This window comes from Rhamphochromis sp. 'chilingali', assembly GCF_963969265.1.
Source record: "Rhamphochromis sp. 'chilingali' genome assembly, chromosome: 19".
Classification (NCBI taxonomy): Eukaryota; Metazoa; Chordata; class Actinopteri; order Cichliformes; family Cichlidae; genus Rhamphochromis; species Rhamphochromis sp. 'chilingali'.
Genome location: NC_137946.1, coordinates 33,856,208 through 33,884,167, shown reverse-complemented (window position 1 = coordinate 33,884,167; position 27,960 = coordinate 33,856,208). Strand labels below are relative to the sequence as shown.

Here is a 27,960-nt window from a genome sequence, read left to right as displayed (position 1 = left end):
TGATCAACAGTCACATTGATAACCTAAAAGCAAAAACAATAATGAAAAGTGAGTGGTTCCACTGGGGCTCGAACCCAGGACCTTCTGCGTGTAAAGCAGACGTGATAACCGCTACACTATAGAACCCCACATGTAGCCGTTGTTCATATTTATGTTAATATTTGAAATGATACATGAACAAACGATAGTAAGACATATATTTAGACACTTCATTTTAAATTTAGTATATAATGTTATTTACACGTTTATGTAAATCTTGTTTATTTAAATGCGTCACTTGATTTAGGGTATTTGTTTCTTTTGTAAAGTATCAATTTTAGATAGAATAGAAGAAATGAATGCAATCGTAAAAAATGTTGTAATTATTGTTGTTAATATGTGGTAACACTTTTGTTTTTCTCAGTATTCATCCATAAGTTGATATGTTATATGCTTGTTAAAATGTTTAAATTAATCAGTTTACAAAGGAAACAACGCGGGAAAGCAGTACCTGTTATTCAGGTGTTGTTTTAACCCAATAGGATGTGCCGTTGACTTGATGGGCGGAGCACTAAACAGAGAGCTCGGGTGAGAGAGAGACCCTGGGAGAGAAGCAACTCCTGGGCAGCTCAGCCGGAGCAGAGGAGGCTCACTCTGCAGGTATGTTTACCTGTGTGTTTCTCTCAGCCAGTCAGCTTTTTATTCACATACTTTAGTTTTTCTTAACACACCTGCCTCCGGTGTTTGTCTCCATCCCTTTAACGGCCTTCAGGTGTATACTCTGTTTTGCTTGTTCCCTAATAGTTTCTTTTATGTTCCTGTTTTTCATGCAGAAATCTTCCAGAACATTACCAGAAACCAGAATCTTCTGACAGGTAAACAAACACTTTTGTTTTGTTCATTTTGTGGGAGCAAAATTCCCACTGCAGCAGAGAGACCCCCCCAAACCACCACCACCACCTCTTGGGTGAAGAGGGCAAATTTTTCCTTTAATCTGGCCCACCAGTAGAAGCTGACCTGACCGTCTTTCTGTACCAAAATTTGATTCATTTGCTTCACTCATTCATACAAATCTGACATTAAAAAACAGTCGCTCCAACTTTAATTTGAATCTAAATCTGATATTTTATAAGTTTTATTTTCATTTATTTTATTTAAAAATATACATTTTATTTGATTTTGTCTAATTGTTTTACTCAATGTCAGTTGAGTTTTTGTTATTTATAATTCAGGACAGTAATATATTTCTTCCTCTCATGTAGCAGTTAAATGGCATTCAATATAATATGATCACATTTCCTTTTTAATTAAATTTGTCATTTCACGTTTTTATTTTTTGTTTTATGTTCAATTAAAATCAAAAGTCCAACGAATACGAGGATTGAGTGAAGACTAAATAAGTGCAGAGTTTATATTGAGTGGATTTTTGCGCTGACTTCTTCATTACGGATTATTTATAGGAAACGAGGCCTGCTACCCAATAAACAAATGATTTGGTTTTTTAAACGTACCCTTGGGTCAGAGCCGCTGTAGATAATGTAACTCGTAGGTTCATCTCTAACATGATAAAATAGGAGGAAACAGGAAAATCAGCAGCCGGTGTTTTTATGGCTGATTTCTGTTTGTAAGCACGGAGCAGGAAGCTTCCTCGTCAGGCTGACAACGTGACCTTTAACAAGAAAGAGAGCAGTGTTTACTGCTTGTGGATCTGTCAGGAGAAGCCAGTGTGTTAGCTGGAAGCCCACGCTAACTGCCCTTCATTTCCAAGGCAAATGTGAGCAAGGTAAACAAATAAGCTGATGTCAGCATCAGCGGGAGTCCTGCACAGCACAAAGACAGAAATGTGTTTGTAAGAGTCGTTTTTGTTTCTGAGATAAATGAAAGCTGAAAGCAACGCAGTTTCACTATGAGTTTCACAGAGACGTAGCGAATTTTTCTCTGTGTCATGGTGCAAAACAAAGACAGCAAACATGGAGAGAAAATAAGAAACTTTCCAACAAAATAATCAAAGTGTAACGTCTTTAAGGGCCTCGCTGTAGCCTTTCTCAACCTTAACGCAGCTCTGATGGTCCTGAGATGATAGTGACACTGACAGTTATGGTGGCGATTCTCATCTTCACAAATAAAACAGGAAGCGTGAGCTTCAGGTGAAACCTCAGTAAAGACTCTTGAAGCGGCCGTTTCACCACGTGAGGCTCTGATCATCCCTCCAGCCAGAGGTGAAGTGTCTTTGTGTCTGTCAGGTGATTCGGCTTAAACAGCTTAACCTCCTCCATCAGTTTCTCCTGAAACAGGTCACAACATGTCTTAAATATTAATTCGCGGGTGAAAGGCTCACAAACCTGCACTCGGGCCAACAGGTGGCGCCGTCCAACTTTGTGCCCATCGTGCCCAACATAATGGCTTCCTGTCAGGAGTTTGAAGTGACCGTTCACACCTCACCTGGCCCCACCTGTGGAACCTTTAGCCACCTGTGGCTTAGCCTGATTGGCTCTGAGGGTGAGACTCCGCCCATCCGTGTGACCGACGGCAACAGTCATCTCCTGCCAGGATCGGTGAGTTTTGAGATTCATTCATTTGTAGCGTTCGCTGGGAGTACTGAAGGGCATGGTTTATGGTCAGTACTTGGAGTTTTATTTTGACGGTGTCTTCCTGTCATGCTCACAGGTGTGTCCAGTCCGGGTTCAGGCCAGCAGTCCTCTGGGTCGCCTGATTCTGGTTCGGCTCCGGCTCGAGGTTCAGACCAGATTTCCAAACCTGGACTGGCACTGCAGCAGAGTGGAGGTCTGCAGGCTGTCTAAAAGTCAGGGGTCAGACTCAGAAACACAGGTGTTCCTGTGCGACAGATGGCTGCGGCCAGCAGATGGCGACGTGGAGCTCCGGAGTGGAAAGTGTGAGTGACGTTTAATGACCGTTAGGAGGAAACAGAGGCATGTGGACCCAAGCACAAAAACCTCTTTATTTCCTCACATCATCCTGCAGGTGTGCCCATGCAAATCATTTCCTTTGAATCTAAAAGCAGTTCTTCCTGTTGTTGGTCCACAGTGTGTTTGCTGGAGGAGGAGACAGAAGAGAAGCTGAAGCAGCAGAGGCTCAGACAGCTGCAACATCAGCAGCAGCTCATCAGGTACCTGATGTCACAGTGTTAGCATGCTGGTTTACCTTTGGTCCTCTTACAGCGCTCTGACTGGCCACATCCTGGAGTCCTGCAGAGGGGCAGCACGCAGTGTTTGTGAGCTGTACTCTGTGGGCGGCCAGTGTCATCCAAACACGATAACATGTTTACAGCACACTGATATCTGACCTTTGATCTATGACCTTGAATGCTAAAATGGGGTATTATATTATCTTTACCCATATGGCTGGAGCAGAACTGGCTGAAATATCTAGAAGATCCTGCCGTTAATTAATGCTTCGATCTTAAATATGATCAACCTATCTCTAATGATCGGCTATGTACCACAGGCCTTCAAGCTGGCTGTAGTTAAACCTTTACTCAAAAAGCATCTCTAGACCCAGCAGTCTTAGCTAATTATAGGCCAATCTCCAACCTTCCTTTATATCAAACATCCTTGAAAGAGTAGTTGTCAAACAGCTAACAGATCATCTGCAGAGGTTTATTTGAAGAGTTTCAGTCAGGTTTCAGAGCTCATCACAGCACAGAAACAGCTTTAGTGAAGGTTACAAATGATCTTCTTATGGCCTCTGACAGTGGACTCAGATGGCCCCGCCCCTCCCTGAGCCTGGTTCTGCCAGAGGTTTCTTCCTGTTAAAAGGAAGTTTTTCCTTCCCCCTGTCACCAAAGTCCTTGCTCACAGGGGGTCATATGATTGTCAGGGCCTTCTCTTACAATATAAAGCACTTTGAGGTGACTGTTGTTGTGATTTGCTGCTGTATAATTAAAACTAAATTGAATATGCTATTTCTGACATCATAGAGTATCATACTGAAAAAAAGAATGTTGCGCAGCGTCTCCATGCCTGTTCGTGTCATATATATATACATATATACAAGAGGCTAAGCATATGTATATATTAGGGGTGCAACGATACTCGTATCGATATTGAACCGTTCGATACAGTGCTTTCGGTTCATACGCATATGTATGAACAATACAAAATTTTTAATTTATTTCATCAACTTTCCTTCTGACGATGCTGTCTGTGTTGAACACTCAGTGGATCTGCGTTTGACTACTCCGCCTAGGCTGCACTGTCGAGCGCAGATCCACTGAGCGCAGCGCAAGCTAGCAAGACAGAAGCTAAGCTCGTTGCAACATGGCAAATTGAACCTCCCCCACCCTCATTCAGATCTGACCTTTGGAATTATTTTGGTTTTCATGTGACGTATGACCCTGAAGGTAAGCGCGTCATGGACAAAAGTAAAACAGTATGTTGGATGTGCCACGCAATGCTCAATTACATTGGTGGGAACTAGTGTGTTAACGCAGTTAGCTAATAGTATAGAAGCGTATAGTATAGCTTTTATTTTGGAAAGAGCCATTTCTCTGTAATACACTCTCTTTTCCAAAGATGAGTGATTTCTCGATCAGATAGATTAATTTTTTTGAGTACTTTTGAGTTAAATACATATTTATACTTTTAATAAATGACAAATTAAAAAAGCATGAACATTTTTTTGTATCGAAAAAATATCAAACCGAACCGTGATTTTTTTTGTGTATCGTTGCACCCCTAATATATATATATATATATATATAGTGGACAGGCTACTGTATAGTGGACAGTATCTCCGCCTGTCACGCGGAAGACCGGGGTTCGATTCCCCGACGGGGAGCCAGCTAATCTACAATACGGCAGCAGTGATCAGTGAGATGCTTGGCTACAAGTTGAACAGCCACAAGGGGCAGTACCCTCCATGGAGAAGGAGGCTAGAGGGCAAGATCAAAGTAGCACGGAGGGAGGTTAGCCAACTAACAGAGTTGCAGAAAGGTGCGACAAATAAGGTGCCTAAGAAATACAGCAAGCTGTCCATACCTGAGGCCTTGGAAACTGCCAAGCAAAGACTCACAGCCTTGGCCAGCCGCTTGAGGAGGTACACCAGAGAGATAGAAGGCAGGAGAATAAACCAGCTGTTCTCCACAGAACCAGCAAAGGTGTACTCTCAGTGGCAAGGGAACAATAAGAGAACAGCACCACCAAGGCTGGAGACGGAGCAATACTGGAAGAGCATATGGGAGAAGGATGCAACCCATAACGGCAATGCTCAGTGGCTAGTGGATCTGAGGGCAGACCACAGCGACCTCCCTGAACAGGGTCCAGTAACCATCACAGTGGCAGATATCCAAGAAAGGGTCTCCAGTATGAAGAGTTGGACAGCACCAGGGCCCGACATGGTTCACGCCTACTGGCTGAAGAAGCTGACTGCACTCCACGAGCGTCTGGCAGCACAAATGAACCAGCTGCTAGTTAACGAGAGACACCCGGAATGGCTAACTGAAGGCCGGACGGTCCTGATCCCCAAGGACCCCAAGAAGGGACCGGTCCCCTCCAACTACCGACCAATAACCTGCCTCAGTACTACATGGAAGCTCCTGTCAGGCATCATATCGGCTAAGATGAACAGGCACATGGGTCAATACATGAGCGGGACACAGAAAGGAATTGGCAAGAATACCAGAGGTGCAAAACACCAGCTACTGGTAGACAGAACAATCAGCCGAGACTGCAAGACCAGACTGACCAACCTGTGCACTGCCTGGATTGATTACAAGAAGGCCTATGACTCAATGCCCCACAGCTGGATACTGGAATGCCTAGAATTGTACAAGATCAATGGGACCCTAAGAGCCTTCATCAGGAACTCAATGGGGATGTGGCGTACAACACTAGAGGCCAACTCCAAGCCCATAGCACAAGTTACCATCAAGTGCGGGATCTACCAAGGAGATGCTCTGTCCCCACTGCTGTTCTGCATAGGCCTGAACCCCCTCAGTGAGATCATTAACAAGACTGGCTACGGATACCGACTATGGAACGGAGCAGTTGTCAGCCACCTCCTGTACATGGATGACATCAAGCTGTATGCCAAGAGTGAACGAGACATCGATTCACTGATCCACACTACCAGGCTATACAGCAATGACATTGGAATGTCGTTCGGACTGGAGAAGTGTAGTCGGATGGTAACAAAGAGAGGGAAGGTAGTCAGAACTGAGGGGATTGAACTACCAGAAGGCAACATTGCAGACATAGAGGACAGTTACAAGTACCTGGGGATCCCGCAGGCAAATGGGAACCATGAAGAGGCCGCTAGAAAGGCTGCAACCACCAAGTACCTGCAGAGGGTCAGGCAAGTCCTGAGGAGTCAGCTGAATGGTAAGAACAAGATCCGGGCCATCAACACGTACGCCCTGCCCGTGATCAGGTACCCTGCTGGGGTAATAAGCTGGCCAAAGGAGGAGATAGAAGCCACTGACATAAAGACAAGAAAGCTCCTGACCATGCATGGAGGGTTTCACCCCAAGTCCAGCACCCTGAGGCTGTACGCTAAGTGGAAGGAAGGGGGCCGGGGACTGGTGAGTGTCAGCACCACAGTCCAGGATGAGACAAGGAACATCCAAGAATACATTGGGAAGATGGCCCCAACTGACCGAGTGCTCAGTGAATACCTCAGGCAGCAGAAACCCAAGAAAGAGGAGGGAGACGAGGAACCATCATGGAAGGACAGGCCCCTGCACGGTATGTACCACCGGCAGATAGAGGAGGTGGCTGATATCCAGAAATCCTACCAGTGGCTGGACAAAGCTGGACTGAAAGACAGCACAGAGGCACTAATCATGGCAGCACAAGAACAAGCTCTGAGTACAAGATCCATAGAGGCTGGGGTCTATCACACCAGGCAAGACCCCAGGTGCAGGCTGTGTAAAGATGCCCCAGAGACAATCCAGCACATAACAGCAGGGTGCAAGATGCTAGCAGGCAAGGCATACATGGAACGCCATAACCAAGTGGCCGGCATAGTGTACAGGAACATCTGTGCCGAGTATAACCTGGAAGTCCCGAGGTCAAAATGGGAGATGCCCCCAAGGGTGGTGGAGAATGACCGAGCTAAGATCCTGTGGGACTTCCAGATACAGACGGACAAAATGGTGGTGGCTAACCAACCGGACATAGTGGTGGTAGACAAACAGAAGAAGACGGCCGTAGTGATCGATGTAGCGGTTCCGAATGACAGCAATATCAGGAAGAAGGAACACGAGAAGCTGGAGAAATACCAAGGGCTCAGAGAAGAGCTCGAGAGGATGTGGAGGGTGAAGGTAACGGTGGTCCCCGTGGTAATCGGAGCACTAGGTGCGGTGACTCCCAAGCTAGGTGAGTGGCTCCAGCAGATCCCGGGAATAACATCGGAGATCTCTGTCCAGAAGAGCGCAGTCCTGGGAACAGCTAAGATACTGCGCAGGACCCTCAAGCTCCCAGGCCTCTGGTAGAGGACCCGAGCTTGAAGGATAAACCGCCCGCAGGGGCGTGCTGGGTGTTTTTTATATATATATATATATATGTGTGTGTGTGTGTTTTCTAGAATGATTCAAAAACACAGAGATGAATGACATGTGCCATTTTTGGTGTCTACCATCCTACAAAATTTGAAACTGACAGCTTGAAAACTGGTTGTCTCTCGTTCAGGTGGCGAATCTTCGTTGATGGTGCTCCGCAGTGCGTTGACGTGAACAGTCTGTTTGAACTCGGGCCAAACCTTCTTTACACGCAGAAGAGGTGAATGCTAACAGTTGGTGCACATTGTGAATGAAATGTGGTCTGAACCAGCTGGCTTGAGCTGTGTTTGTCCCTCTGTCCTCAGTCCGGCTACTAACCTGTACTATCTGAACGGCTTCACCACCCGAGTCGAGTCCTGGAAGAGTTTTTCAGAGCTGGAGATGATTTTCACCTACAGCGCACAACAGAATGGCATCGCCAGTAAGAAACAATGCAGCACATCTCATTCATCTTTGTGTTTTTGAACCTTTCTAGCTACAGGACATCGCTGCAAAGTTTTTATTTCCCCTTGTGGTTATTCTGGGTCTTTATTCTTGTATTTACTGTATCGTTCTTTCATCATTTGTATTTATGTTTTAGTAGTTTTGTGTCTTTTTGATTATTTTGTGCTTTGTTGTAGGTTTCTGTGTTTTGTGAGCATCTGTAATTGTTTTTTTTTAGCGTTGTATCTCTTGTAGTGTGTTTGTGGGTAGTTCTTTGAGCCCGATCGCCTCTTTGGCTCTTGGCGAAGGCGGTTGTACTTTTCTCCTCTCCTCCTCTCCCTTATCTTCCCTGCTTAGCCTCTATGTCCTTGTCTTGTCTCGTTTGTATTACTTTCCCTGGAACACTCTCTCACAGTCTGTCTCTAAAACCTAAAGAGAATTATGGATTTGATCAACTGGTCTCTGAATGCTATTGACACCCTTTTCTCAACGAGAAGTCTGGGCTCGGGTGAGCCTGAGTGCCCTGGAGGGACTTTCCCTGCCGGATACACGATGGACGGGTGGCAGAGGATCGTGTGCCTGGCGGGACTGTGGATCGAGGACGCTGAAGATATCTACCTATGAACCATGGTAACAGGGTTCTGGCTGATCGGAGCTGGCTTGGCCCTGACTTATTGGAGAATTAAGAAAGCGGAACCGGCTGTTCAAACCCCCACAAGGCTGCCCGCTGGGATTGAAATGATGGGACGAGGTGCAGCTTCTCAACATGGGCTCACTGAGTGCAGCATGGTTAAGAGCTTGGAGACGCTTACGGCTGCTGTGAACACTCAGAATAAGACCTCTGAGCGTACATTGGATCACATCTTGGAGCAGCTCACTGCGATCGTGAGTTCTCAGAATCGGCTCTTTGAACACAAGACTGACAACATCACGGAGCGTAAGTTTGATAACATCATGGCGAAGCTCGCGGCTCTCCAACGGGAGATTGAGAGACCAGTGTTGGACTGTTAGAACTGCTTTGAAATTCTCATGAGCTGTTCGCACTAAAGTAAAAACCACCATCATAATGCGGCTATCCCTTCGGCGCCAGCTGTGGGCTCAAGGCTGGAGCCGAACAACAACACCCTGATAACGACTGTGTTGAGTCTGTTCTTCCCATTCCATGCAAGGCCACCTGGGTTGGCTGGAAGACTGTTTACTTAGCCTGGCAGGGTGAAGGACACTGTCTCAGCTGAACTATGGACACGCACACACACAGACACTGATAAGCACTCATCCCTCCTCCCTTTTCAAACGCCTTCGATGCTTGTTCCCTCCTGGAGGACACGGCGGGTCTGGGCAGGATGGCTGTGTGCGCCCCGGCTTACACCCCCTACCCGACCCTGTTGCTGGTCACGTGCTCTATATTGCTGTGCTGTGGACATTTCTGTGCAGAGGAGTTTTTTTGTTTCCTGTTCTCATGCTGTCCTCCCAGGAGCCCAGCATGAGTAGAGGTCTCTTTTTTCCCCTCCTGGACTTTCCCATTGTAGTCTATATTTCAGTGTTTTTCCGTAATACTACCGGTGTCCGACCTGTCTCCCCATGTGATGTCTGTGTTGTGTATATAATGTCGGGGGGGGCAACTTGCATGTGACAAATAAAGTCTTCTTGCTTCCTGACTCGGCGATCGGGCTCCGTGACAAAGAATAATGAGATGGTTGATTCTGTCTCTCAGGGTTCGTTAAGGCTCATTGGATGGAGGATTGGTATTTTGGCTACCAGTGTCTGAACGGCAGCAACCCTCTCATGCTGCGTGAGACCCGCCACCTCCCTCCAAACCTGTCTGTCACCTCTGACATGCTCCGCCCCTTCCTGCCTGAAGGCTCCTCCCTCGAAAAAGAGCTACAGGTGTGTGCTGTTGTGACTTTCAGCTGTGCGTTATTTGCAGCTGCCCTTTTTAATCAGTGTGTTTGTTCGCTGTGACAGAAAGGCAACATTTACCTGTTGGACTACGAGGTTCTAGACGGTGTTCCAGCCAACGTGATCAATGAAAAGCAGACGTATCTGTCCGCCCCGCTGTGCCTTCTCCACCTGAACCAGCAGGGGCAGCTGCTCCCCATCGCCATCCAGGTTTGCTTGTTATGTAGAAACCTGACTGTGACGATTGTCTTCAGTTGGAATCCTGTTGTCTAAGTTCAGCCCATTCACCCTGGGAATGTGGTCCCGTCCTTCAGCTGCAGCAGAAACCTGGCCCTCAGAACCCGGTCTTCCTGCCCTCTGACTCTGGCTACGATTGGCTGTTGGCTAAGATGTGGGTTCACAGTGCAGACTTCCAGTGCCACCAGCTGATCTCACATTACCTGCGGACTCACATGATGGCAGAGCTGTGCTGCGTGGCCACGCTGCGGCAGCTCCCAGATGCACACCCACTGCACCAGGTAAACCCCGCTCCCCTGCAGCTCGCTCGACTTCACCCACAGGAGATCAGAGAACAGAATTGTTGTATCCAATCATTTCTGCTTTTAAATGGCTTGAGCTGTCTTTTCTCTCATTTCTTTTATGGACAGCTGCTACTGCCACACGTCAAGACATCTTTAAAGATAAACTTCGGGGCCAGAGCGTCGCTGCTGGCCTCCAAAGGACTGTTTGATCAGGTAAAATGCAGGAAGTAACAGGAACCACAAAGAGGAGAACAAACAAGCAAAGTAAGATCTGTTGTGTTCCCTGGTCTCGTCCTTCCAGGCTGTCGGTTCTGGTCTGGCAACATTACCCCTTCTCCTCTCCAGGGGATCGGCCAGGATTTCCTATCGAACCCTGTGCGTCCCCGAAGACTTGAGCGACCGCGGTTTGGACAAACTGCCGCAGAGCTTCTACGCCCAGGACGCTCTGAGGATCTGGGACACAGTGCACAGGTAAACGAGCACACCTGAGAAACACGAACACTCGTGCAAATGTTTGATCCGATGGCAACAGGAGATCCTCTGTGATCTGTGTGTGTTGCAGGTTTGTAACCAGCTGGGTGGAACTGTATTACCATGGAGACGACGCGGTGCAGCGTGACCCCGAGCTCCATGGTTGGCTCACAGACATCAACGCTCACGGCTTCAGTAATGGTGCGTTTTAGCAGTTTCTCCAAATCACTTTGCACCGTTTCAAACGATTCTGTCAGCAAACTGTGTTTACACGTTAAGTTAGTTCACGATAATATAATAATGATAATGACTGCTAGTTGTTCTTAGAGAGAGCTGAGTCTCCTTTCATGCTGCAGTGGAACTGCAAGCGTAAAGTGGAGATGGCTGTAGGTATAGAGGTGTAGGTGGGGGGTGGAGCTCCTGATGGAGAGCTGCACGCACTGGCAGCGCTTCAGTCGGTGGATGTAAGAGTAACAGGTCAGCTCACAGCATCACGGGGCTCTGCAGGGACGAGCAGAGGGACCCGACATCAAACTGTGTCGACCTTTGGATCTGTGCGGAGGAGGATCTGAAAAGTTGCACCAATATAAAATGATACTGAGCAGATGTGTGTTTGACACTGTATGGTATTAAATATTGATAGTTTGATGTAATGATATAATATTAAAAGCAAAACTTTTGGATTTTAGTGGTTAAATAATTAGAGATAAATATGTATGTTATTATATAAAGCTGACCACAGGATAGTTTTCCATGTTCGTGTGTTTTTATGTTCATTAACATTTGTTATTTATGTGCTTGGAACACTGAGCAGCTCTTTTTGACTCCGCCCTCGCCCACAGCACACACATGTGCACGCATGCATTCACCTGAACATTGTGACTATGATGCCTCTGCACAGGTTTCCCTCAGCGCTTTCACACCAGAGCAGAAGTGGCCAAGTTTGTCACCGCGCTCATCTACTCCTGCTCTGCTCTGCACGCTGCCGTCAACTTCTCCCAGGTGAGTGGGCCACTGCGAGAGATGGGAAAAGCTCGGGGCTTCCTGCTGAGGATGTCCCGCCGCCTCACGTTTGTCTCCTCTCTCTTGCTGTCCTCCAGCTGGACTTTGCCTTCTGGGTGCCAAACTGTCCGGTCGCCATGTTGCGCCCTCCTCCGCAGGTCAAAGGCGCCGTCACAGAAGATGACATCATGTCCTTCCTGCCAGATGTGAACACGACGTGCCGCGTCCTGATGGCGCTGAATGGGCTGTCGCAGCCAGCCATCGACTTTGTGAGGCTCCGCCCACTCCTCATAAAACATTTACACTCACTTCTTCCTCAACTCCTCCTCTTCAAAATCTTTGTCATCTTCTTCTTTTTCATCATTTACATTTTTTCTTCTTCATAAGCTTTTTCTTTTGTCTTCCTCCTCCTCCTCGGACACCACAGCCAATCACTGCCTCCATCTCCTCCTATCCCACCATCCTCCTGTCACTCCGACCCTCTGCACCTCCTCTGAAGTTCTCTTTCTGATCATTTTCATTTCAAATCATTGTAATGCGTCTCGTTATTTGTCACGTTTTTGAAGATTAAATCTGTGTGTGTCCCCCTGCAGGTTCCTCTCTGTCACTACAAGGAGGCTATTTTCAGGGAGGACGCTCACCGCAGGCTGTTGGAGGAGGTGCAGGCACAGCTCCGGGACATCTCTGACGCCATCGCAGAGCGTAACAGCCAGCTGGAGCTGCCGTATCCGTACCTGAGCCCCGAGCGCATCGAGAACAGCGTGGCCATTTAGTAACTGTCATCGTCCTCACCTGCGATCATCATTTCCAACAGGAAAAAAACCTCTCCATGCACCTAATTATCGATAATCGTTCCTGTTTTTTAAATCTGATCATGTGACGGACTAATCGTTTCTGCTGGGATACTTCTCTTCAAACCGCAACATTTTTCACGTACTAACTTTTTTCTTTTCTTCGAGGTGACTGTAACGCGCCTTAAACTCAGATGTTCTCCGACTCTGGTGAAGGACTCACGATGAAATTAATGTCTTGCTTTGTGAGCTCACCAAATTACTTTGTTTGGCGTCAATGAAGTGACTTGGTGTGAGCTCACACTGTGTTACATGAGTACACGAGTTTAAATATTAGAGTAAGTCTCTATTCTAATGTCTAAGGAGCTTGGAAAGAAATCATCTTGACCTTAAGAAGACGTTTCACCTCTCATCCGAGAAGCTTCTTCAGTTCTAAGGTCAAATGGTGGAGAGTCCCAGATTTAAGCTCAGTGGGAGTTTCCCCCCACAGAGGGACAAAAGGACCCCCTGATGATCCTCTAATCGCCTAAGACAAGGTGTGAAACTGGGTGTGGGTCCCAATCAGCCAGAGTTTCAGGTGAGCTCATTGTGAAACCTGGCCCCACCCTATCATGTGATTTCCTGAGGTCAGATGGCCCAGGATGTGAGTGGGCGTTAAGGCGTCTGGGAAGGATCTCAAAACTGGATTATAGATGGCAGAGAGTTGATGTCGTAAACCCCGCCTCTGTTCAAAGATGGTCGCTCACAGTGGACATAAATGGCCTCTTTTACTCCTCTTTCAAACCATCTGTCTTCTCTGTCCACAATGTTAACATTGGTGTCCTCAAAGAGTGACCTTTGACCTTTAGATGCAGATGGACAACCAATCACTGCAGATTGCCCCGCCCCTCCCTGAGCCTGGATCTGCTGGAGGTTTCTTCCTGTTAAAAGGGAGTTTTTCCTTCCCACTGTCGCCAAAGTGCTTGTTCATAGGGGGTCATATGATTGTTGGGTTTTTATCTCTATGCATTACTGTACGATCTACTGTACAATATAAAGCTCCTTGAGGCGACTGTTGTTGTGATTTGGCGCTGTGTAAATAAAATTGAATTGAATGGGCCCCTGAGTCTTGTCTCGTGGAGGTGGCTCTTCCATGTTGTGCCATTTGTTTATGAAGTCTCTCCAATGTAAAGGTCGGAGCATTCCTTGGTGCTCTCTGCTGCATGCACTACGTTGTTAAGTTTGTGTTTAGGACAATCTTGTCGGAGGAAACATCCAGACGCTTTTCTTTCCAAGCTCCTGAGACTACGATGACCTTCACAGGCATCTTTGTCAGCTGGAAATGAAGCTAGTCAGAAACAGAGGAGGCGCTGTCAGCTGTACTCCTTCTCATGCGCGTGGCTGAATATTCGACCAATAACGTCAGGCTTTGTGCATTGACTGCCTCGGTGCCTGTTTTTGTCACAGTTAGATTTGTGGATACTCTGAGTTTATTTCTCCTTCAAGTACCAACAGAAACTCAAAGAAAGCTTTGAGTAAAAGTCCTGCTCTCAGAATTATGTCCAGAACTACGAGCATAAGAAAGAACTGAAGGTAACAATCTTTATGTAAAATGAGCCCTTTAAGGATTTTACATGCAGCCTGTTTTATTCTCAGGGGGTTTATATGATGAAAGCCAATCCAAAATAGAAGCTAATAACACATCATATACATTAGGGCTGCCACAAACGATTATTTTGATAGTCGACTAGTCAGCGATTATTTTTGCGATTAGTCACTAATCAGATCATCATCCATACAGCTTATTGCACCAGCAGCATCTGCTCTTATATAACTATCATTAGCTTACAGCTTTAAGTGTTTCAGGTGCTAACTAAAAATAAAGACAAGATGATAGTTTATTAAATGTTAATGACATTTGCAGATTGTTTCGGTGAAGTTTAATAAACTCCTTGCTATCTAAAATATAACAGGACACCGGAGTAAATTCTGGAGCATCTCACACTTCTGATAATCAGCTGTCTGCTTGATGTTTATTCAGCTGTGTAAAAACTATAACTTTAATCTCAACCAAACCGATTTACTCAGGAACAAATAAAATACTAAAAAAAGCCAAACAATTACAGTTTTAAGTTATCTAAGTGACTTATATATCATGTTTAACCTGAGTAGCGAAAGACGGCGGTGGGTTTGAAAACGATTTGCCGGGAGTCCGGTGTTCTCACGGCTCTAGTTAGCCTAGCCCCCGGCTAGCTATCAAGCTAGTGGGTAACAGACGTCTCCGAAAACGTCGGAGCGCTTTTGAAAATATGCGGTGTCCTGATAAACTGAGCAGATATTTGAGGTTTACACAGCTACATTCTCGCCTGAAAATATGTTAAACGTTTATTTTGTGACCCAGAAAGAATAATAAGCGTAATATTAAAACTAACCAGCTGCCGCCATTGTTGGAAACTGAGCTGGGCCGCGCTATGAATTCTGGGACACAGCTGCTTCTTCTTCGGGGTTTAACGGCAGCTGGCATCCTTGTACATGCAGTGCTGCCATCTTCTGTTTCAGTCCGTTATTACACTCTGAAATCCTGCTACTTATTCCTGCGTCTTTTGTGATCTTACAAAGCTTCAAACGACGTGTCGACTATTAAATCAGTCGTCGACGATTTTGATAGTCGACGTAATCGTGACTAGTCGACTAATCGTGGCAGCCCTAGTATACATGCTGTTACAGGTCATGACGTCGGGCTTCACACTGCTCTAAAACTCAGGTTTCACTTTTTTCACTGTCAGCTCTGTATGATGTCACAAAGAGCGGCGCTCCACTGAGGCTCTGTACAAATAAGGATTACTTTGAACTATGAGTCATGAAACTCTACTCTCGTCCAATCAGAGAATAAAGGCGTGGACTTTAAGGATCCACGTCCTGTTTTTGTAATCGATCTTCTGAAAACCAAAACCATCCACAGACCTGATGTTTCACTCATGTATTAAACACACTGTTCAAACTTTGCTGATGCTTTTCCACTTTTGTCTATCTTTACCCTGTGTATCTTTGTGTGTGGTGGCGGTCAGTACTGAGTGTCCCTGCAGGACGTCCACTGGTCTAAAGTCTTACTGCACGTAAAGGGAAGGCTTTTGTTTTAGTTAGTCTGTCGTCCATCACTGGAAGTCACAAGCTTTGCAGATTCTGGTGAATTCGATGGAAACTATCACACAGAACATGAAGCAGCAACAAGTACTAAGAAACAGCTTTTATCTCTTTTTGTTTGCATTATTTTCCTGTTTCAAACAGGCAAACGTGTGGTGTGAAGTGACATTAGTGTAACAGCCAATCATCACAATGATGTCCTAACTGAATACAAATAGATAAAATTGTCAAACTTGGAACCAGAAGGGAAACAGAAGGAACACATGTAAAGAAACATGTGGTTATCCCAACGGGGCTTTCATCAAATCAGCAAAGACGCACAGAAAACAAGATCAAACACCAACGAAGGAGGATCAGAAACAAACTGAACAATACTGTCAACCCCTAAACCAGGGGTGTCAAACTCAAACACACAGTGGGCCAAAATTCAAAACTGGAACAAAGTCGCGGGCTAACATTAATATTTATTGAAACAAAAACTTCCTCCAGATATAAGAATGAATCTTTTCTTATGGACTCAAACACGTTTTGCTGGAAAACTGAATATGGAACAAGCAAAGCTTAATACTAAACAATATATATATTAGCTGTATAATAGCAGTAGGCCAGCTCTGATAGTAATTTGGTGTGGCTTCGCGGGCCAAATGTAATTAGGCTGCGGGCCAAATTTGGCCCGCGGGCCAGAGTTTGACACCTATGCCCTAAACCATCTGCATCTAAAGGTCAAAGGTCACTCTTTGAGGATGCCAATGTCCACATGTTGGACAGAGAAGACAGAGGAGTGAAAGAAGCATCAAAGGCTGTATCCCAATTCAGGGTCTGCAGCCTTAACGTCCACAAGCACCACGTACTCAAAGACCGCTAAGGCCGGAAGTGCGAGGCTTGTGAAATGGGCGGTCTAGCCTCTGTTGCACTGCCCAGGTTGCCTAGCAACCATGATACTAACAGCTGGAAACGTGTCATACAGCTGTGTTTGACAGAAATGAAGGAGACAATCTTTTGTTCATTTGTTTGTTTCTACATGAGCTTTGATCATTCTCTAATTAAGCTCAGCTATTGAACGGCGTGTATTTTGAAGTAAAGGCTTTAAAACCAAGTTAGTACAAACGTCACTAATGTCACATGACTTTGCCGACATGTGGCCAACAGTAATGTTTAATGTTCTTCATTATTAAACATTTGCACACAAATAAGTGACAAAATATTCAGTACTTACTTAAAGTTTACTCTTCGGGCGCCCCTCATCCACCGTTTTTTTTCAGCAAAATTATCCACACCCACGCTATGCATTCTGGGATATGTTGGGCCACGAAGTCTACACCGCCATGTCCTTAAAATTCAGGGAAATGAAGGACGCATTTGAGGGCCGCATTTCGAGCAGCCTTTGAATTGGGACAGCCTTCGTCTGTCGCAGTTACGTAATTAAAATGCGGCCTTTCAGGCTGCAGACCCTGGGCTGTATCCTTCAGAGGACCCGGCCTTCTTAGTCTACGTGGGCCGGGTCCTGCAAAGACCAAGGAGGCCGGAAGTGCGAGGCTGTGAAATGGGACGGTCTAGCCTTCAGATTTGCGTCACCGCTGTCTCGGTGGAGTTTAATAAACTCTGCCTCTGCTCCTTGCTGTCTAACAGGACACTGGTGTAAACTCTCGACCGTCTCACACTTCTGTTTAATCAGTTTTCTGTTTCACGTTTATTCAGCTGTGAGAAAAGCCCAGAGGAACCAACCCGATGGATTAATAGAGTTGTATTTAATCTAATAACTTTGATCTCAGCAGAACCGATTTACTCCGGAACAAATAAAACAGAAAAAAAGGCTAATAATTACATTTTTAAGTTATCCGAGTGACTTATATCATATATAACCTGAGTAGCAAAAGAGCGGGGGTCTGAAAACGATGAAGCCGGGAGTCCGCTGCTCTCGCCAGCTGGAGTGACCATTGAACCCCCCGGCTCGCTATCGAGCGGGTGGGTAACAGACGTCTCCGAAAACGTCGAAGCACTTTGGCAAATATGTGGTGTCTTGATAAACCGAGCAGATATTTGAAGTTTACACAGATACACTCTCACCTTAATATATGTTAAAAGTTTATTTTGTGACCCAGAAAGATTAATAAGAGTAATTTTAAAACTTAGTAGCGGCCGCCATTGTTGGCAGCTGAAATTTGGCTGGGCCGCGCTATGAATTCTGGGATATGGTGGGCCACGAAGGACACACCCGACCCATCCTTTGAATTCGGGGAAATGAAGGACGCATTTGAAGGAGTCTACGAATTTGGACAGCCTTTGTCGTCTGGCTGTGACGTAATCGGCCTTCAAATGCGGCCTCCGGGGGATGCAGCCGACGTTTTGGGACACAGCTACAGCCTATGTCCACTGTGAACGGCCATCTTTGAACGGAGGCGGGGCTAGTGACGCCAACTGTCTGCAGTCCAGTTTTGAGATCCTTCCTGATCTGCAAAAGCTTCTTGGATGAAATGTCTTCAAGAACGTAGAAGTACACAGAGAACAGAGCAGAGCCAATCAAATGCCTGGGTGCATCATGTGACCTCTGACGTTAAAGAAACGCTCATTTCTTCTCATGTGTTGATTTTTATCAGTGACAGCAGATACACTCTGGCTACATCTGTGTCCTCGCTGGTAGCTTATTGTTTCACTAATGATAAACCAAGAACTGCGATAAATTAACGCAATGATGGTCCCTGTTATTACCTGGAGTGGGAGGAGCTACCGCTGACACAGTAGCCCCTCCCCTAAAAACATCAAGTATAGCCAAAACCAGAAAAAAACTGTTTTCCCAGGTTGAGTGCTGGAGATTCCTGCCTGCATCCCAGCTGAATTCCCGAGTTTTCATGAGTTTGTCTTGCTAATGTGCGCCAGTTAATAACCAGGATGAACCAGAACACCGTGAGCAAGGCGGCAGACTCGTGCTGCTCTTTAATAAAAGGCTGAGTGTCCTCAGAGGGACGCTGTGAGGGAGCTCCGGGTGTCTGCAGACTCACAACAACAGCCTGGACCATTACATTCATTTTATTAGCAACATTCTGCTGAAGTTACCGTTTGTGACGCGATGGAGGAAATAACACTGAAAGAAAACGTTAACTGTGACTGTCCTCAGGTTAATACGTTTTTAACCTGTAATGTCTTTTACTCTGAAAATAACACAGAAGTAAAAAGCTAACACTTTATTTTGCAGGTTTGGCACTTTCCAGCTCATTTCCTGGAAACTTTACTAAACAATGTAAAATAAATTCTCAGTTCTTCAGCTCTTTGTGGAGCTGAGCTGCGTGTTTGCAGCTTTCATCCTGTAAAACACACCTGGAGCATAAAACGATTCAGTGGCTCCATCTGGACGATGCTTTAAAGATAAATATAAGATAAAATTTTCGCTTCCAGGAAACGAGCTGGAAAACCCAACGTGTCTTTAAATACAATAAAACATGAAATATTTCAGCTGAAGGATGAACTTCTTCCTCGTTGTTCTGATTGGTCAGCTGATCAAACACAGGGGTGTTTCCTGCAGTAACATGAAGTCAGCTTCTTTGTCATCTCTTCTCGTGAGCGTTTCTCTATCAAAATAAAAGCCTCTCCTCTCGCTGCCTAGCTGACAGGATCCACCACCAGGACTTTGCACTCCCTCTTGGCGATCTTGTCCAGCGACAGCAGCGACTTGTCCTGCGGCGGCAGGTAGAGCGGCCGACCGACCGGAGAGCCAACGGGAGGCGTGATGGCCCGTCGCTCCATGGCGCTGCCCGTCCTGTCGCACACAGATAAGATTAAACGACATACTCGATGTGATATGAAGCTGAAGTTACTAAAGTTACCTCATGATGTGGGACCGAGACGGCTGCTGGTGGGAGAAGGACTGAGAGCGCCCCAGACTGGCCTGGTGTCGGTCCAGGAGGTCTCGAACCGCCGGGCTGGACGGGCTGTTTTTACCTGGATGGTTTTCGACACGACACAGAAATCAGAACAGACGCAGGTCAAAGCCTTTTGTGTTTGTTTCCTGCTCAGAGCTTACGTGACAGGGGCCGGGCGTCGGGTGGAGGGTTGGACACCGACGCTGTGAACTGGAGCTTTAACTTCATGTGCTGACTCAGCTGCAGAGACAGGAGAAAACATGACGTCCCGTGTGAGCGGGCGAGATAAGGAAGCAGGCGCTCAAAGCTCGGCGTACCTCGTACAGTCCTGGTTTGAGGATCTGGAAGGCCACGCTGAACGACAGAGTGCTTCCTTTGCGGCAGTGACCCAGGTTACTGAGAGGGGTGTGACAGACCACGGCAGACAGCGCTGCGTCTTCCCCCTGACCTCGACCTGAGCGAGCAAGCAAACAACACATTACTCGGTCTGAACCACGACTGACAGAGAGCGGCGCGATTCTCCTGAAACTGGTCCAGAGAACCGTCTCCATCCACGAGGAGAACACAACCAGAACCAGCTGGACAAAGCACCATCAGCCTGCACTCCCCCTAACGTCCACTAGAGGCTGAGTCCCCACAGACTGCCATGCGTCCCAGAAACAAACCCGCTCACAGGTTTCCTTTCAAACAGCTGCAGGGTGGATTTTTTCAAAAAATCAAACATGAATCAAAATACTCGCTGACCCTCTGGAGTCCAGACGAGCCGCACAGCCAGGAAGTCCTGCAGGTTGTTGAGAAGAACGTATTTGACCTTGAAGTGCTCCTTCACCCTGACGGTGCTCGGACAGCTGGCCATCATGACGAAGCGCGGCCGGTCCAGACGGATACTGGGCAACCTGAGTGGAGGGGAGGGAGGACGGCGGGTCATTTAGAGAAGCAGCAGGAAAAACACTAAACGCTGTGTCGTCCTGCTGCTGGACAGGAAATACACTGAACAAAAATATAAACGCAACACCTTTGTTACTGCTCCCATTCCCCATGGGATGGACGTAGAGACCTAAAATTCATTCCAGATACACAATATAACCATCCCTCCCAAACAGTGGTCACAAATCAGTCCAAATGTGTGGTAGTGGGCACATCTGCTATATTGAGATAATCCATCCCACCTCACAGGTGTGCCACATCAGGATGCTGATCTGACATCATGAGTAGTGCACAGGTGTACCTCAGACTGCCCACAACAAAAGGCCACCCTGGAATGTGCAGTTTTTTGCGCTATTGGGGGTCTGGGGACCCAGAACCGGTCAGTATCTGGTGTGACCACCATTTGCCTCATGCAGTGCAACACATCGTCGCATGGAGTCTATCAGATTGTCAAGTGTGGCCTGTGGAATGTTGGTCCACTCCACTTCAATGGCTGTGCGAGGTTGTTGGATATTCGTGGGAACTGGTACACGCTGTCGTATACGCCGGTCAAGCACATCCCGAACATGCTCAATGGGTGACATGTCCGGTGAGTATGCTGGCCATGCAAGAACTGAGACATTCTCAGCTGCCATCTGCCCTGAACAATGTGAACCATGATTCATCCGTGAAGCGCACACCTCTCCAACGTGCCAGACGCCATCGAATGTGAGCATTTGCCCACACAAGTCTGTTACGGCGACGAGCTGGAGTCAGGTCAAGACCCTGATGAGGACGACGGGCATGCAGTTGAGCGTCCCTGAGACGGTTTCTGACAGTTTGTGCAGAAATTGTTTGGTTGTGCAAACCAATTGTTCCAGCAGCTGTCTGGGTGGCTGGTCTCAGACGATCTTGGAGGTGAACCTGCTGGATGTGGAGGTCCTGGGCTGGTGTGGTTACACGAGGTCTGCGGTTGTGAGGCCGGTTGGATGTGCTGCCATATTCTCTGAAACGCCTGTGGAGACGGCTTATGGTTGAGAAATGAACATTCAATGCACGGGCGACAGATCTGGTTGACATTCCTGCTGTCAGCATGCCAATTGCACGCTCCCTCATTGCTTGTGGCATCTGTGGCATTTTGCTGTGAGACAAAACTGCACATTCCAGGGTGGCCTTTTGTTGTGGGCAGTCTGAGGTACACCTGTGCACTACTCATGATGTCAGAAGAGCATCCTGATGTGGCACACCTGTGAGGTGGGATGGATTATCTCAATATAGCAGATGTGCCCACTACCACACATTTGGACTGATTTGTGACCACTGTTTGGGAGGGATGGTTATATTGTGTATCTGGAATGAATTTTAGGTCTCTACGTCCATCCCATGGGGAATGGGAGCAGTAACAAAAGTGTTGCGTTTATATTTTTGTTCAGTGTATGTCCGGATGCACGGAGATGTTTCCCGTCGCTCCTGGTGGCCACAGCAGAGGTCTGCAGCCCCGAGCCTGGATATCTCTTACCAAGACTAACACAGCACGTGTGGAGCGTTTCATCCAGCCTTACCTGTAGTGGGTGTAGATGCAGTTGGTGAAAGGCATCTTGGAAGTTGACCACTGCAGCACAGCGACCAGAGGAACCTCCAGCCCCTGAACACAAGCACACACATGCTGACAGCAGCGAAATAAGTAAAGGACGCATTAATGCAGGAACGACCGTCGCGTCACAGCTGCTCTACAGTGTGTCCGCCCTCAAAGTCCTAATAAATCCTGCGCTGACACAGCCGTTCACAGAAACACGTCGTTTACTTTTCCTTCTTCAGGAAATCGCGAGGAGAACACAAACTGTCACGTCACCAGAGCGCACTGTGCACCAAACTATAAAACACACAACGCAACACGAACGCACCTCACTGGAGTCGTCCTGCGGCATGTCGTTGAGGTGCAGCTGGAACAGGAAGTCGTGCTCCTCCAAAGCGCTGAGCATGCTGGGAAGACGGCAGGCCAGGCTGTCCACCCGGCAGAAGGACGCCATGCCGACCTCACCGGACTGATGACTGCAGAGCGAAGAACAACAAATACAGACATTCAGGAGCATCGCACAAACACACAATCTGACTGCACAACAACTCGTTTTACGAACAAAGTCCCAGAAACTCAAAGTAATCGAGTATAACACAAAGTAGCATCATTACTAAAAACTATCTGCAATGATACAAATGATAAAAATCCAACACAGTGTAACAAGGTATACACAACACTGTCATTAAATACAATGTAACAAACACAAAGTCATAACTAACACGCAGAGACAGCAGCAGCCACGGCGGCGCCTTCTGAACTCTGGGCACAAACCATTTGAACGGGTCGTATACGCACCACACGTTGTCCACCAGCAGCACGGAGCCGTCGGGCATCACGGGAAGGTAGGAGGCGTTGAGGTTCGGTAAAATGCGAACATCCCGAACACTCACCTCCTCCTGAGAAGACTCGTTCAGCACTGACAGCGGGACAGGAAACAGAATCACAGTTGGAATCAAACCACTGCAACTAAGCAACTGAATCGATTTTATTTTATTTACGGATTCGTTTCGGCCTTTAATTAACGAGGATTTAAAAAACAGCGCCCTCTGCTGGTGCTTTTAGATTAAATACCAAAATATTCCTACATCGTCCTGCTGATCAGAGTCACAACCACGGAGCAGAGACTCGACCGTTTCACGGGGCTCAGCGACGCCTCGGCGTGCCGGCGGTGCGCTGGCATGCTGGACGTCAGGTTAAAGGAGGTGATGCATCTATTGCTGATCGCCGCCCTGTTCAGCTTCATGTCGCAGCACACAGCTGGGTTTATGTCGCTTAGCTTGGAGGCTTCCCTGACATGCAAGCATCGGTCACCACAGTGACATCACAGTGATGATGAAGAGCGTTCTGTACCTTTTAAGACCGCGAGGTGTTTTCCAGAAACAGTCATCTGCTTGCAGCGGACGGTTGGAGGCGGCAGGACGGTCAGGGTGGTGCTCACTGTGGATCAGAAGCTGTGTTAAACCTCCCAGAGGACAACGTGACATCTTATAAAATCATTAAAATTCTGTTTATCAGGATAAAACAGTCCCGCCCTCAGTGTGGGAACCTCAGCGAGGCTCTCAGAGGCGAGGACGGAGCAGGAAATGGGTACCACCCCATCTCAGGCGACTCAGGAGCCGAGGAGGCCGGAAGTGAAGGAGCTGATTTAACTCCTGACTGATCAATGAAACTGATCATATGTCCATAACTGACCTCCGTCATTGATTGTTTTTTACTGTTACAGCATTTATCTTGATTTACTGAAATCTAGACGGATGCTCTGCTAACGACTCAGGTGGTGTCACCTCGAGCAGCTGTCAGGCAGAGCCTACAATAACACCCCCCCACACTCACGTGACCCCCTGCTGTGGAAGAGAGCCAGACATCAAAAATAAATAATGATTAAATGTCTCGTCATCCCGTTACTTTGATTCATAATTGTTCAGTACTTCCTGTTTTATTTTGAAGGTTACTTTCCTGTTGCATCTTGTTTGTTCTCATCGTCACCTGTGTGAGTCACTGTCAGGTGCGCGCTGTTCCCACCTGCTTCCTCTCAGCCCCGGCTGTGGCTCATGTTTAACCCTTTAAGACCGACCATAGAACCAAGTCCACCAAAGCTTATATTATATGTTTACATGCTGTGGAGCCATTTTTGGGAGCATTTCAAGTTGCTATACATCAATACAACCATTATAGCCCAGATTTTAATAATATGTCTGCATTAAGTGCATAGTAATTACATAAATTGCAAAAAAGTGCAATAACATATATTTTAACATATATTTCTAGTTAGAGAAATTTAAGAGTCTTATCCCTCAAAACTATAAATACAAAAAAGTTGCACAAAATAGTTTCCCACCACAGGAAATTTATTTTGAGTGTCTTCATAGTTTTATTTTTGAAATACACCAATTTTTATACACTGCAGGAAAAAAAAATATTATAAGGAAAATTTGCAAAAAAGCAGCATGTGCATCAAAATAAACTATTTCCAGCAGTGCAATATGAGTCCTCAGCATCCCAGAAACCACACAGAAAGTTATAAAGTCAAAGATAACTTTTAAAAAGAGCAGTATAGGCCCTGAAGCCCTGATGGTAAAAAAAAAACAACTACATTTCCGCAAAAATGACGTCACTTCCGGTTTCGGGCAGGTAATGGCGGACATGCAAAAGTTCGCGCTGACATCTATTCCAACGTAGGAAGTGTTACGAACAGCTGATCGGATCGGCAAAGCGTGTTTCTGGAATATTATGTTTTTGTTGCTGCAAGTGCTTTTTATGCAGTTTTTGCAAAGCTATATGTGGAAGGAAACCGTGACCGAGGACAAGCTGATGGCATCAGATGTAAGTACAACTCCTCCGGTTTCATATGCAAAAAAAATTATTGCGCTAGCTTACGTGGTTGCAGAGCTACCGGGATTTAAAAATAGTTACGTAAAACAGAGCGTGCCCGCTCCGACCGGCTCTAAAGGGTTAATGGAGCGGTCTGTCTACCCGCGGCGTTCCCATGAAGCATTCAGTGCCTACCCTGAGCCTTGAAGGTGTTCAGGTCGTGTCTGAAGGTGTGCGTCGGCTCTCTCTGCTGCAGCACGCTCAGGTAGCCGAGTTCCTGCACCTCCACTTTCTCCGCCTCCTTCTTCCACACCGTGACCATCACCTGAATGCACATGGAGCAAAATTACTGCGCGAAGCAGCTACGACTCAAAGTCTTCACACAACACCAGATATCTGCGTCCAGAAGAAGGCGGACCTTGACTTTAAGGGTGCTGACGGGCAGTTTGTCCAGAGAGACGGTGAGCGGGAAGATGACCTCATCCGTCAGGACCACCGGCTCATCTAGAGGAGACTGACAGGGAGGAGCAAACACATCATGGCGCCTGAGAGGAAAGCATCGCCTCTGAGGATCTTAATCTAACAGCTGGAGAGAGGAGCGCCGTATCAAAGACAGGTAAAGGTGCGCGTCTACCTGGACGGGCGCCCTGCGGAACTCCCTCGACGCCGTCCCAGAGGAGTTGTGGATGAGCAGAGGTTTGCAGTCCCTGAAGCTCCGGCACCGGGAGTCCACCCTGCTGCCCAGCGCAGCGATGGCGGCCTCGGCCGCCGCGATGTAGTCCTCTTCGCCGTCCTCGTTGGCCTCGTCCCCGCTGCTCTGGTAGTCGTGGTGATGCTGATGGTGGTTGCCTCGGTGACGACTGCTCTCACCCGGACTCACGCTCGCCACGGCGCACAGAGATCCGGCCAGCTCCCTCCACGCCCGGCTGCTGGCCGATTCCGTCCCAAAACCTGCCGCGGTGCCATCAGCGCCCCCTGCTGGAAGAGACAGCTCTGCTCCAGACTTAAGGAAGCTTTTTTACACCCAAAGAAACATTTTTAAGTACAAAAGTCTGAAGAGTTTGACTCTGTAACTCAGACTTCTGAGAAAATGACTAACAAAGTTAAGCGAAAACAAATTCCCCAAACGGTTCTTTGTTTCAGTGGCAGCGCTCACTCTTTGAACCTTCACATCTTTTCCTGTTTCAGTGCTGCAGCCGTGTTGGAGCTGTGGGATTTCATCCCTGCAGGTGGAGCTGCGGTCCTACAGTAGCTCGTGTTTGCGGCTCCATCTGTGCAGGTGTTTAAGGCAGGTATGGTCCTGTTTCATACGATATTTTATTCTATTTAAATGTGTTTTACTGCATCTTTTTGCTGCTTCGTTTCCCAGTAACTGAACTTGCTTTTTGCACAGTAGCATTTCAGCCCTGCGTTGATCCATCATGGCTGCTGGGATTTTACCGTCTCAGCTCCAGTTTGCTGGGTACTGAGCGATGTTCTGGTCCTGGATCAGTACGGGTCCCCCGGCCGGATCATCTCAGGAGTTTAACTCTGGTTCATTGTATGTGAGTCCCGCTCTGCACCTACATGGTTTCGTTTGAAGCTCGTATCTACTGCTGGCCAAGCGCAGGTTTAATGAATGCATTTGTCTGGATGTGTTAGTTTCTCGTGCTCTGTTACCGCAGACGTTGAGCCTGCTTTGACCTAAACTGCGCGGCCATAACAGTCAGGTGGAGGTTTCTGGGTGGTGCAGGTATGACCTCCATAAATGCAGACAAAGGGTTAACCGTGAGTGTGCGGCCGTTACTGCTGAGGCTTTGTTGTTTGTTCCTGACTAACGTGACTCATGCATATAAATACACGTGACGTATGTAAGACGGCATAACGAGGATATCCTGTGCACACCTGCGGGACACGTCACGAAAACATCCTAACGTTACAGGAGGAGCCTCAGCAGGTTTCTGTGACAGCTGCTCCCACACCAGACTCTGTCTCCGTGTTTTCATGTTCACGTCTGTCTGACTATCACAGGCTCGTACACTCATCTCTCCTCGGCCCTCCCTCACGTACCCGGGCCGTGCTCGGTCGGCGTCGCTCCGGCTTCCCTGCAGCGCAGCACCAGCAGGAAGCGGACGGTCTCGCCCAGGTACAGGTGGCTCCTGCGGGGCAGCGTGCGGTACCGGGCCGGGTCGGACAGGTCCGTGATCGGCACCGCCGGGAAATACATGAAATACTCGCACTGCGACTCCATCATCTGCACCATGGCGACGACGGGAGGAGGCTGAGCGGCAGCAGGACCACAGTCAACACGCTCTAACAATGAAACGCGCACTTCCTGTTGCGACTTTCAAAGTAAAAGCACGGACACCTGCCGAATGGGGGAAAATGAGACCGTTAGCGCCCCATAGTGGACGTCCATGGTACTACGACACCAAGTTTCTCGCCGTTGCCAAACTCACATGAAATTGAAAATAATAAGCACCGAGAGGAGCGTCTGGGTTTTATTTAGCTGTTATTTAAGTGCAGCTATCTGGACCTTTTACATGATTTATTGCACTTAAGTGTGGCTCTGATTAGAAACGAGATAAATTCACATCCATGTACCGATGCAGACATGTTTGCTTTGCTTTTTGACGTTTTGAGTTCACACACACGTGTTTACTTATGTGTGTGCATGTGTGTGGGTGTGTGTCTCTGTGTGCATGTGTGTGTCTCTCTCTGTGTGTGTGAGGGTGTGTGTGCATTGAATAGTCCATTTTCTCGGTCCTCCATGTGAGTGAAGCTGCAGTCGCACCTTCCTTAAATCAAACAAAATTGATGTCAAACATTTTTGTTTGTGCTGATTTTGTTTTAGAGATTTCAATAAAAGTTTTCTATAGCAGTGATAACAAGTAGTCCCCTGCAACAATTTTGATGTATTACAGTTTTTCCCAAATGCTAAAACACATGTCACAAATGTTACCACCATGTTCCCCAATGTCCAAACACAACACCCTTCTCTAAAGCTACATAAACACAACCACACCTTCCCACTGCAAAACTCAAACTCCCACACCAAGAGAGCAGCTCGAAGCTGTCAAAACTGTAAACACTATACACAGCA

At 47.2% G+C, this 27,960-nt stretch overlaps 2 protein-coding genes across 3 annotated transcripts; one reads left to right on the top strand and one right to left on the bottom strand.

Annotated features, from left to right (window-relative positions):
- Nucleotides 1–2,378: 2,378 nt before the first annotated feature.
- Nucleotides 2,379–13,510, top strand: LOC308387681 (hydroperoxide isomerase ALOXE3; the record flags this gene model as incomplete). The annotated part of the gene is made up of 14 exons (XM_080867907.1): nt 2,379–2,534; nt 2,647–2,872; nt 3,025–3,106; nt 7,626–7,715; nt 7,801–7,916; nt 9,633–9,805; nt 9,884–10,027; nt 10,132–10,335; nt 10,465–10,551; nt 10,640–10,809; nt 10,901–11,010; nt 11,711–11,811; nt 11,910–12,080; nt 12,405–13,510. The coding sequence occupies 14 exons, from the start codon at nt 2,379–2,381 to the stop codon at nt 12,582–12,584; spliced, it is 2,010 nt and encodes a 669-aa protein (XP_080724033.1). The 3' UTR covers nt 12,585–13,510.
- A 4,359-nt stretch (nt 13,511–17,869) lies between these two features.
- LOC308387682 (trafficking protein particle complex subunit 14-like) lies at nt 17,870–27,783 on the bottom strand. Of its 2 annotated transcripts, none has more exons than XM_080867908.1 (13): nt 26,928–27,783; nt 25,513–25,856; nt 25,297–25,392; nt 25,074–25,203; nt 23,418–23,504; nt 22,863–22,983; nt 22,393–22,540; nt 22,051–22,133; nt 20,327–20,478; nt 19,900–20,036; nt 19,744–19,822; nt 19,547–19,661; nt 17,870–19,479 (listed from the first exon to the last, which is right to left on the bottom strand). In XM_080867908.1, exons 1-13 carry the CDS (start codon nt 27,118–27,120, stop codon nt 19,323–19,325), a joined length of 1,842 nt encoding a protein of 613 aa, XP_080724034.1. In that variant the 5' UTR covers nt 27,121–27,783; the 3' UTR covers nt 17,870–19,322. The 2 variants fall into 2 exon arrangements, with proteins under 2 accessions (XP_080724034.1, XP_080724035.1); XM_080867909.1 differs by having other exon boundaries at nt 17,871–19,479; nt 25,513–25,853; nt 26,928–27,781.
- Nucleotides 27,784–27,960: the final 177 nt, after the last annotated feature.

Bases quoted from the DNA above. Each gene is read 5' to 3' on its own strand.
- LOC308387682 (XM_080867908.1), bottom strand. From the start codon at position 27,120: ATGGTGCAGATGATGGAGTCGCAGTGCGAGTATTTCATGTATTTCCCG. The intron at 22,984-23,417 runs GTACAGAACGCT...TCCCGCTGTCAG, and splicing joins ACACCTCGCGGTCTTAAAAG to TGCTGAACGAGTCTTCTCAG. The intron at 22,541-22,862 runs GTGCGTATACGA...TTCGCTCTGCAG, and splicing joins CTGCTGGTGGACAACGTGTG to TCATCAGTCCGGTGAGGTCG.